Genomic DNA, 12,200 nt, shown 5'->3' with positions numbered 1-12,200 from the left:
CGTGCTGAATGTATACCAAGAAGACTATCACGATCAATATTTCTTCAATTTCACACGACACTGTAACTATTACGCTTACGAATCTAATTAGTCGAGGTTTTCAAATATAAAACGTACAATAAACGCAACAAACGACCGATATTTAACCAGTATAGAAAGTACCTTCGAGATACTCGAAATTTTAACAAGTTACTAGGTCTCCAAAGTTTCTTTTCGATAACGTTCATAAGCATTGGGAATAAAATTAGTTAGATAGCGTTAATGAATTTTTATACTCGAAAACAAATTTATACTTGCACTTTCACCTCTTCGTACTTGCAAGAGGAATACCCATAGAGATTTACTCTTTTATACGACAGTTTTTCAACGTCTCGAAACCAGTCTCGATAAATGTTACACCACCTTACGATAAATGTGTATTATATTCGAACGTAGTTTCGGTCGAGATCAACTCAACGCAAAGCCGAATTGGACTGTTCGTTCGATAACGTAACCTCTCGTGAACAGTACTCGTGTTTCACGTACATAGGTATCTATAACTCGTACCTGAAATCCTCGACTAATTACAGGGTTACAATGTAAACGATTTATCAGGGTTACAAAGTAAACGAGACAACAACCAGGCCACAGAAATCTATAGGAGAAACAACGGATCTTGTTATAATGATCGTTATTCTCTTCCATTGTTTTTTTCTGTTCTCTCTCTCCTTTACGCCTCTCATCGTCCTACCTCATTCTTGACGCTGTGTCACGCACTACCCTGCGCGCGCGTGTGCTGTGAACACAACAGTTCAACGGCTTTGAACAGCTGTGCATCAACTTCACCAACGAGAAACTTCAACAATTCTTCAATCACCATATGTTCGTACTCGAACAAGAGGAGTACAAGAAGGAGGGCATCGATTGGGAATTCATTGACTTCGGCATGGACTTGGCCGCTTGTATCGAACTGATTGAGAAGGTACTCCCTGCAATTTTCACAAAGATGAAATACCGAACGAAACGATCGAGGAACCAACGACCTGACCAATGGAAATGGTTACCGATGTGTGCCGAGAGCTTTTAACCAAAACAAAAAACAAACCAAAAACAAAAGGAATCATAACCCCCTCGACTGGTCGTCAATGGTGGAGTGGTAGATTATTGGCCCGGTTTCTTGTATACGCTTGTCGACGACTGAACGCTTATTCCACTCTTGTCGTAGTTCTTGACGCTGTTTATCGCTGCTGCCCTTAGGAACGAAGGTACTCGATACGTCTACCTTGTTGTTCATCGTTTCTCTTCATCTCGCTTTACCTTGTGTTTATTTTTTTTATTTTTTTCTCACATCTCTCTCTCTCTCTCTCTCTCTGTCACACACCATCCCTGTCAACGGCACCTACATCGTGCCCGTTACTCGGTGTTCCCACGAATCGATACATTAAAATCGTTTCCAATGATACGCACGATCCATTGAGCACGGTTCACTCGAGCCCTTTGAACGTCGAGTCGCGTATACTCGGGCATGTCACGGCACGAGGAAACTTTTTTTTTCTCGTTTTTCTCGTCTAGGTGGAATTGCGGTAGATTGTCAATTTGCGCGCGGTCGATGGTCAAAAGAGGCAGAGATACGACTGCGACTGAAATACTCGTTACTTGAAATTCGTGTACGAACCGAGCTCGAGAAAGTTCACCTTAATACGTTCTGTACCACGTAACCTTTAAAAAAAAACGCCCACGAGACATTTTATTGTTATACCATAAAATGGTGCATTAATTTTGATCCTAAATGATCATTATTTATCCCGTAACTCGCCGCCAAGGTTTATCGAAAGAAAAGTTAGTACGTTGACACGACAAACTTTGGCACACTTCTACCATTAACATTTATTAATCGATTTATATTCGTGAACGTCTATGTTTCCCTTGAACTGTTTCGAATTTGAATTGATTCGTAGACGACGCGATCGATTACTTTTGGTCTACTAAATTGATAAAAAATCGATGATTTGAAAATCGACGACGACATCCAAGGTATTCGACTCCGAAACAGATCAACGGAACAAAAAAATCCTTAAGGATACATAACGAGTGACTGTTATGTCCTTCTGAGACGTCAGCGTGAAATATCCTTTCCCCGCGAAAAAAAAACAAAAAAAAAAAATGAAACCGAAAAGACGGTACAAAACCCTAATCGCAACTCCAAAAATCATTTCTTATATAAGCAGCATTAATGACGGCTGCCTTTCGTCTTTGTTTTCTGTTTCGTTGCTTTTCCCCTCCTTGGTCTCGAGCAGTTCAACAGTTTTGAACAACTCTGCATCAACTTCACCAACGAAAAGCTCCAACAATTCTTCAATCATCACATGTTTATCCTCGAACAAGAGGAATACAAACGCGAAGGAATCGAGTGGACGTTTATTGACTTCGGAATGGATCTCCAGCAGACAATCGATCTGATCGAGAAGGTACTGTTAAGCCGTGGCATGAACTATCGGAAATGAACGATCGACGGCTTCTGAGATTGGATAGAATCGCAGCAAAGAGAGTCAGCGGGCTCTGGGTACAATGATGGACGATGTTTCGCAACCGGAGAACGTCATCAGCATGCAAAGAGTTACCAGCTGCCCCCATTTATCGTTCCATTTGAACTAAGCTTCTTTCACACGTTTTGCATCGAATTGGTGTTGTTGTGGCCTTTTGTTCGCTTTCCGCGCAGACGTGTCCTTAGCTCGTAAGTAACTGGCTGAGAAACTTGTCCACGTTGGCATCGATGCTCGATGTTGAGGTACGTTCCGACTGTCGATCGATAGAATATAAATCGTCGATCGTATTCTATCGATAGAAGGTCGGATCGCAGCCGGAATCTTACGTTGCGTGCATGGAACATTTTTCTAGTTCGGTGCCTCTTGGAGTTTGAAGAGTACTCGAATCCAGGTCGGAGACAAGGACCCAAACGATGAGAAATTAAAAAGTTGTGATCGATGTGATACGTCAGAGTATTTCGACCTTGGTTCGAGCGCTCTTCTTCTCGTTAAACGTTTAAGAGAGAGACTAAACGCGACAGAACCGAACGAAAATTAGTTTGCGTTGAAAATTAGTTCGAACAGCCTCGTGACAACATCGTGAACAAGGAACAGTACTACCAAGTGCCACGTGCTCGCTCTCGAGCGAAGGGTATTACAAAACGGAGGATTGTCGACGATTTTGGTACGGATTTGCGGACAACTCGATAGAGAAGGTAAAGACACGCGTAATCGAATGGTTGGTCAGTCGAGAATAGCGACAACCGCAGACGTAGTAAACCAATGTTCCGTGCTTCCAAGCTTGCTTCCTGTGTGTCCGCATATGTGTATATATTATACTTGTGCATGTGTTCGTAATTGTGTGTCCTTGTCGACGAGCACAAATAATGAACGACACGGAATTCTTGATCGATCGAGCGAAGTCGGTTTTCTCATTTGCGTTGATTTTAAAATTGAACGACAGTATCGAATCGAGCGAATGAAAACGACTAGTCGGATTCAAGCACGGGACCGGCAGACCTTTCAATGAATTCCTGTCGCGTCATTTCGAGAGTTCCGTGAAGATCGTTTCAGAAACGTTCTTCGTTGTCAATTTCTGCGACGATCTCTTTCGAAGGGGAAAGCAGAAAATTACATTAGAATAAAACTACTAAGAGTAGCGTCGATTAAAATGTGTATTGAATTAAATTATTTCGTGAAATTGTCTTAAACTTGTTTCGTAGAATTCGGTAGAAAGATATGTTTAGTACAATATCGATTAGAGTTTGATTTATTCAAGTTTCAACCGTCGTCGAGAAAGTAATCGGTATTATTTACTTTTTAGTATGGTAAGAAGCGATATGGTAGATTATTGCATACGTGAATTATAATATCGAAAAAAGGGAAAATCTACCATTATTCGTGAGACATTCTAAACGTTTTTATCTTCTCCAAAATGTGGTACCAGAACGTGTTTCGCGTTTAATCGGCGTACTGCGTAGATCAGTAGTCTTTTTAGACCGATAGAGGATAGAGTCTTATAGAGGAAAATGTTTAATTGGAGGAACGCTACTCTTAGGAGGAAAACTGTGCGGCATCGGTGCAAGAGTTAATGCGTTCTCTCGTTTCTCAATACAGCCTATGGGTATCTTGTCCATCCTTGAAGAAGAATCTATGTTCCCGAAAGCCACCGATAAGACGTTCGAGGAGAAGTTGAACAACAACCACTTGGGCAAGAGTCCTAACTACTTGAAACCGAAACCACCGAAGCCAGGCCAGCAAGCAGCCCACTTCGCTATCGGCCATTATGCCGGAAACGTACGTTACGATTCTACGTTTATCTCGAACGTTCGATTAATTTCAATATTTGTTGCGTTCTCGATTAACATCGATCCACTGTACACGATAATCGTATATACAGTGATCGATGTAGTCTTTAATCGAGAAGGACGGTACATAGAATTATACTCAAAGTTTTGATTAATTTTAATCAAATCTGATTTTCCTTAACGTCACGTGGAAAACTGTGTTTTTTATCGCAAGTTTTCATTAATTTTATTCAAATCTGATTTTCTTAACGTCACGTGGAAAACTGTTTTTCGTCACAAGATTTCATTAATTTTAATCATATCTGATTTCCCTTAACGTCGCGTGGAAAACTGTGTTTTCCATCGCAAGTTTTCATTAATTTTAATCAAATCTGATTTTTCTTAACGTCGCGTGGAAAACTGTGTTTTCCATCGCAAGTTTTCATTAATTTTAATCAAATCTGATTTTTCTTAACGTCGCGTGGAAAACTGTTTTTCATCGGAGATCGTCTGAATAACTTTGTTCGAACGATAACGAAATATCGTCGTCAGTTGTAATAACGTTAAACGTTTCGATAACAGGTACCATACAACATCACGGGTTGGCTGGAAAAGAACAAGGATCCGTTGAACGACACTGTGGTTGACCAGTTCAAGAAATCTGCTAACAAATTGTTGGTCGAGATCTTCGCTGATCATCCTGGACAGTCCGGTGACACTGGTGGTGGCGGTGGCGGCAAAGGTGGACGTGGTAAGAAGGGTGGTGGTTTCTCGACGGTATCATCGTCCTACAGGGAACAGTTGAACAACTTGATGACCACTTTGAGAGCTACTCAACCCCACTTCGTCCGTTGTATCATCCCCAATGAAATGAAACAACCGGGTGTCATCGATTCTCACCTTGTCATGCACCAGCTGACTTGTAACGGTGTACTTGAAGGCATCCGTATTTGTCGTAAAGGATTCCCTAACAGAATGGTGTATCCTGACTTCAAGTTACGGTAAGAATTCATATTTTTTCGATAGATACTTATTTAAAAAATATTTCGATTTCGAAAACCCTCGAAAGACTTCAACGAACTTGCGCGTCGTTCGAATCGATTTGCGTTAAGTATAGTCGAAAGTTAGGCGACATATAACTGTTTCAATGGAGATCAAGATCTTTTAAACTACTTAACAATTAATACGTATAAATGATATATTATTTTCAGTAATTTTTTTTTTTTTTTTTGTGTACAACGAAGAAACGAAACGAATCGGTCTTTGTAACGTTCGTACGCAAGAAATTTTAATCGGTGGTAACTATGATTAATAATTTTATTTTCAAATTGTGGTAAATAACTTTAAATATTTGAAAGCGTACGCGTATGTAAAAACGGTGAACATTCTTAACAATTCTGGCACGTGCTGCTTCATCGAGCCTGTTCTCACGTCCAAAGTTCTCAAGATTTATGCAAATTTTTAATTTCAATTAATATAATTTAATTCAATTAAGATTCGAATCTCTTTCGAGCGATCAGGTTGCTTGGAAATTTAGAAGGTGAAGAATTTAAATCCCTGCAAGCGTATCCACGGGCCGATTATAATCTTCGTTGCATTAATTTTGGATAATTTTTGAAAATTGAAAATTTCGATCTACAGTTATTTTCTTATTTCAATTTTTTTTTTCATACGATCTATGGGTAATTGAACTTCTGGATCGTTCTTTCGTACCAGATAGATATTGATCGAATTGTATGGAACGTAGGTTGAAAATTTAGAGACGAGCGGATATACAAACGACACATTATAAAATAATCTCTTTATATTGTGATCGTACAGTTACATGATCTTAGCGCCGGCCGCGATGGCGGCTGAGTCGGATCCCAAAAAGGCCGCTCAAGCGTGTTTCGAGTCAATCGGACTTGATCCGGAGAGCTACAGGATTGGTCATACCAAGGCTAGTTATATACCATCAAAAGAATTTGATTTTGCGATTTTTTCGTATTTTGTCCCCCTCTGTTATCCACCGTAGAGTATCATCTCTTTCCGAAAACAGGTTTCGTTGTACCCCCCTTATCGTAACTGGGATACTAACTTGAAATCTCTCTGGAACTTCGATTATTTTATTTCCATTTCAAATTTTCTTCAAAATTCAATTTTTATTCGCGATTATTCTTACAACACTACCTTGATTTTCATTCGGTTCGAACTTTATCCGAAAATTCTCCCGCTTAAATTCGTTAACCACGTTACTTTTATTTACATTGAATTCAATCATCGAACGTTCGTCGAGTGCTTTCAATAGTATCCAACGTTCCGTTTAATGGTCTTAGCGAAACATAAGTGCCCCGTATTGTTCTTCTTAAGAGCCCCATAGCCCCCCTTTTGATCCCGCCCGAACATATTAGACATTATATGCACGTACACCATGGTATTTGAAACACACGTTCGTTAGTGAGTACACCCCTTGAATTCTTGAATTGGACCCTACAGATAGACATTAGAAATCCACGGATTAGCGATTAAATGTGTATACATGCACGCAGTAAGTCCAGTGTGACCCTTAGAGAATATGTAAAATGTTGGAGGTTATATGGGAGGTACGTGCCAAAGGAAGCAACAACCGATGCAGAGATGTTCACTACCCTTTATTTTTGACCAGTTCGGATGCCGTACCGGCGTGCAAAAACAAGGCGAAAATTACCCCTTAAAATGTGTGGGACCTTGTACTAATAGACTCCAAATCACCTGTTTTTGCATTGTGACCCCGTACCTTTAGATACAAGATTCTGGCACCAGCGGCCGTCGATAAAGTGGCCTCCGATCCAAAGAAAGCTGCAGCGGCGATCTTGGAAGCGTCTGGTCTCGATCCCGATCAGTATCGTCTTGGACACACCAAGGCACGTGTTTTCCCGTGATCGTGATCTCCTCGTTCCACGCGAGGATCTCGTCGAATACATTTCTCATTTTTAACGAGCTTTACACGATTCTGTGAATCATATCGTTTATCGAACCGCGACTCGTACACACGGCACACGGTCGAACGACAAACAACTTCGAGCCACCTTCAACGATGTCTGGATCGATTAGATCAGATTACGATTACCAATCGTTTAGTAAGTCTGCAATCTGCATACGGTATACAAATCAGCTTAAAATGGAACGAATTCTCCAAAGAGTTTATCAAACGGACGATCGAAAATTAGAGAGGAGCAATTTAAAACGTGGAGAACCGATTCTTCCAGGACTGAATTCACGAGTTCTTGAGAAGAAGTTAGCTTCGAGGACCGCTCGAAGAATGTTTAATTGCGAAATGTTGCAAAATAGTTTACGATAAATAAATTCCCGAATCCATAATAATTGTTTCTTAGCGATTGGTTGAATAGTTGATCCAGTTGAATGTAAGCAAGAATTAGTAACTTCGTTTGTCTCGATATCCCTGCGCTGTATGTACAAACGATACTTCAAACCGAGTCGTGGTTCTAATAATCGACGCTGCCTCGTTTACACATATACGTGCGAAACGTGTCTAACCAAAGAAAAGACATCAATACTCTCTGGACTGAGTAATGGATTTGCTACCGCCTAATTCACTTTAAACGTCGCCTGGATTTCTAAGACAGAATTTTCCGATCGCGTTGCGTCCAGTCGGCGTTAATGCCGTGTACAAATGTTTGAACAAACGTGGATCGACAAAGGAAGCGATTCCTCGGTATAATTCTGTATTAGGAATGTTCAGAGACCCAATTTACAAGAGATCGAACACCAGAACAATCTCGAACCACTCTGCCGTTCCATATTTTATAATAATAACAACCAAGTCATAAATAAGTGTCTAACCACGTGCGTGATAATCTTTATCTGTTGTGCCGCCCCAACCATAAAACGAACCACCACAGATACAAAATTCTGTGCGCCAATGCCATCAAAGAACCTTGCGAACCACAAAAGGCGACCCAACTGATCCTGGACGCAATCAATCTGGAGCCAGACCAATACCGTATGGGTCTCACCAAGGTATTCGACACCTTTGGTCTTAACGCAACATGGAAAATAACGCTTCTGTTCTTTTTTTTTTTTTATTTTACTGGTAACCTGGTAACCTCTATCTACTCGTAAGAAGCATTCAAGGATTTCCATATCGTCTACCGTTCGTGACAAAGATTCAACGATCGGAAATAATACTGTCTCTCTTGCAAGGTGATTCGTTGCATTGTGAAATAAGAAACTTTCGAATAAAAAGTAGTACAATGTTGCGTAAAATTACAAGTCTGTTGGAATACGATTCTAAACGAAGGAGAAAATATTTGTCAAAGCTTTAGAATTTTTAACGAACGAATATCGTATCTTCACCGTTGAACTCGATCTCCTCGAACAGAAATCTCGGTTCTGGTGTTACTCGAATCGTTCTGCTAAGAAAAAGTGTCCGATGCTTGGTCACTCGGTGGCAATGGAAATCTTTCTTAATGTTCACAATTATGTTCTAATATTAGTAAACAGAATTTATCACCGAAGTTTTTTCTCTCTGCTGGCACGTACAAGGTAACTTCTACATCGCTTCTTAATGTTATAAATTAATTAACTATATTTCTTTGTCCGCTTTCGAGTCTTGCACGATAACCCGTCACTCTCACAAGGGTGTCCTTAAAAGAAATCGTTTACTTTGATTATTTCCGTTCGATCGATGAATAATAAATATCGATTTTCTTCGTCCCCCTGTCCTCTGGAACTCTGTGCATCAACGATCGTCATCAGATGCGACGAAACTTTACAAATCACTCGATGAACAAATACAGAACTTTTCGCGAACCTTTCTACGTTAGAGTGAAAAAAAGAATTGATGAAAAAGTTATTTCGATGGATCTAAACGTGTAAAATTCACGAGGAAATTCCAGCCCCGGAAATAGTCAAAGTATTCCAAGGAGGATGTTCGAACCGGAGTCGCTAATTGAAAATTTCTTCTCGTTTCGTTAACTTGAAAAACAACAGGTATTCTTCCGTGCCGGAGTCCTGGGTCAGATGGAAGAGTTCCGTGATGAACGTCTCAGCAAGATCGTGTCCTGGATGCAAGCCTACATCAGAGGTTATCTGTCCCGAAAGGACTTCAAGAGACTGCAAGAGCAACGTCTTGCCCTGGTGGTTGTCCAGAGGAACTTGAGGAAATACTTGCAACTCCGTACTTGGCCATGGTGGAAACTCTGGCAGAAAGTCAAGCCTCTCCTCAACGTCACTCGTATCGAGGACGAGCTCGCTGTGAGTGTTTCAACGAAATACTTTCCATCTTTTGTAGCGAGTACCGACCGCACGTTCGAAGATCACGCGAATATGCCGAATACGCGTCCAAGGTGTTTCGAGACGAATGACGCGACTGGACAGAGAGGTGCGACATTTCGTGTGAAAAGAAATGGAAAATGTGCTATAGAAATATTTCACGCGAGTCTTCGTTCTCGAGATAACGAATCTCGAATCGAGTACGATTTGGCCGGAGTGTCCGTCCATTGCTCGTTATTTCCACTTGTGTGTTGTATTTGTGAATAGTAACACACGTAGTGCATACTATTTGTTTTTCCTGTTACGCAACATACTACTGTATATTTGAAATACTATTTCGCCTGATAGAATTTTGAATATTAAAGTTATTTAATATACGAGAGACGAAAGACGAAAATGTTATTTCAAACGGTTATTTTTCATTTTCAAGTAAACTTTATTCATGGCTGTGGTATAGTATCGTTTGCTTCAATTGGCAGCGATCACTTGGAGCGTAGCGAGATCGGTGAAAAACAGATAACGTTTTACAACCGTTAATGTTTACAAATACAATCACGAGTAGAAATACTCCGCAATGATCGGACACTGCACTCGGATCTCGGTGAAAGGCACGCGTGATCGATGCATCGTCAAGATTTCTTTCTCGAAAACGAAGACTCGTGCGAAAGGACTTTATTCCACATCTTTTATTTATTTTTACACGTAAAATCATCGTACTCTGCTCGATTGTACCGCTCGTCTCAAAACATAACTGTACATACATACTCGAGACGACACACTTTACAATTTTACTTTATATTTCTTCAATCGGACGATTTTCTCTCGTTTAATTCAAACGACAAAATTACTCACGACTCATTACCCGTAATACGATATTAACTTAAATCGATTTCGCTCGGATCTGTTGAATCGGTATTTTGAATTCACAAGTGTCGGTCGGTGCTGCGTGAAGTTGATCAGATTTCGGTATATAATTGTTCCGAAATTTCGAACTGAATTCTTTGAATTCTCAAATGAACGAACGATACCTAACGAGTGTCCTCGGTCAACGGTAATTCCTCAATTCGTGAACGATATACGGACAATTTGGCGAATCGAATGTTCTCTCGTTAAAAATAGATGTACGGTTACGTTTTGATAAAGCAACGGGGCGATATTTAATCACTTTTAACGTTCCTCGGTAAAGTGACATTTATCCGGTACTCGTGCGGAAACGATCGTTCCAGGAAACTTTGGACAATGTCAGCAACGCCAGTTGGTAAAATACAGTAACCGGGGAACATCGATTTTGCGAAAATTTACGAGCACGCGAACGCTAGTTCTGGATTTCAGCGTAGAATTTGTTTCTTTGTTCATCCAGAGCCGATCGTTCCGATCTTCAGACGCGTCGGTTTTCCGACGCCACGTTTATTTTCCCATTCCTGCCATTCTTCCCTTTGCCTTCTTTCGAGCTACAAAAGACCAACACGCAGGGTTTTCGATCTCGTACGATACCGCGGAGAACCATCTGAAATAGTTATTCGAGAAGTTATCGGGGAAAAGTTTAATCGAACGAATTGTATAAACATCTATGCGAACAATAGATGTATCATCGATTCGATTGAGTTCGCTCGAAATGAAACATTTGTGTTACCGATCCGAAAAGAGTGAATACTGATTTTCAATTTTAAAGAAAGAAAAAAAGAACAAAAGTAAATGAAAATTCCAGCGAAACGTCGATTAACTGAACATTAGTCGAGGTTTTTGATTACAAAGAAATGAATACATTTCGCAGAAGAATTGTACGAAAAATATGGAACAGTTTTCTATAAAATCCAATATCTGCCTCTGTAATCAGTCTTCTCGCAAAGTGTTACGTAAATAGACTTGATTTGTTTAAATTTTAACTTCTTTGAAATTGTGGTGTTTGCTGGAAAGAAGCAGAAAGTTTACCTACTCGGATCCTATTTCGTGTATACAGGGTGGTACTTTTACTCGGTAGTGTAAGCAGGAAGTGGTCGATTTTTCGTGGAAAAATAAGTGGGTAACGAAGAACAAAGTTATCGCAAACGAGTCTTTGTTTTTAAATCGAACGACTCTGAGAATGTCTGCGACTTTGAAAATTAATTTAACGAATCTTGTTACAAATTACGTCTCGCTTGTTTGTGTTATCCAGGAGATTAGTACAGTTTGTAACGTATTTTTCATCTTTAATTTTTCAAAAGTTAAAACGATCATCGCTTTTAATTCATCGATGCATCGACTACAGGTTCGTATACCGATGCTATTTATAAACACAAACAAGCGAAATATAGTCTGCAACGAGATTTGCAACATTAATTCTTCGTCAAGTGGGCGTCTACGAAGGTTCATTGGCAAAAACATTATTTCACATCACGAAGAATCTTCCCACTTGCACCAGCGATCACCACCTTGTATATTTAACAATGTGTGCGATTTTTTTTCATCACGGAAGAACTATAAAATAATTTACCGTAAAATTTCTATTTCAACGTTTATTAGAAAAATACGTGATACGCGTAGAGAAAAAATAATACGATTATATAATCGAAAAAGAAGAAGAAACTCTTTTCTTTATTACTTTTTTACATTTATATTAAAAAGTTACAATAATTCATCGCGTAGTTCTCCGATGACCAAATAAATATTCGCATAC

The 12,200-nt window shown here is 39.8% G+C and overlaps 1 protein-coding gene across 22 annotated transcripts in view; it reads left to right on the top strand.

Moving 5' to 3' along the window:
- Mhc (myosin heavy chain) overlaps positions 1-12,200 on the top strand; it is a 52,412-nt gene that overhangs the window by 21,866 nt on the left and 18,346 nt on the right. For 7 of the 22 annotated variants that reach the window (XM_076306975.1, XM_076306956.1, XM_076306948.1 and 4 more), the window contains exons 12-15: positions 4,122-4,301; positions 4,874-5,292; positions 6,113-6,230; positions 9,263-9,526. In XM_076306975.1, the coding sequence (XP_076163090.1) occupies positions 4,122-4,301; positions 4,874-5,292; positions 6,113-6,230; positions 9,263-9,526 (981 nt within the window). Of the gene's footprint in view, positions 1-790; positions 962-4,121; positions 4,302-4,873; positions 5,293-6,112; positions 6,231-7,052; positions 7,174-9,262; positions 9,527-12,200 lie in introns of all 22 variants that reach the window. The other 15 variants (XM_076306890.1, XM_076306863.1, XM_076306846.1 and 12 more) reach the window with 3 other exon arrangements.

The sequence above is a fragment of the Ptiloglossa arizonensis genome, chromosome 1 (genome assembly GCF_051014685.1).
Source record: "Ptiloglossa arizonensis isolate GNS036 chromosome 1, iyPtiAriz1_principal, whole genome shotgun sequence".
NCBI lineage: Eukaryota > Metazoa > Arthropoda > Insecta > Hymenoptera > Colletidae > Ptiloglossa > Ptiloglossa arizonensis.
Note: the sequence above shows the minus strand (reverse complement) of the source record. Positions and strands in the feature narration are given on the sequence as shown.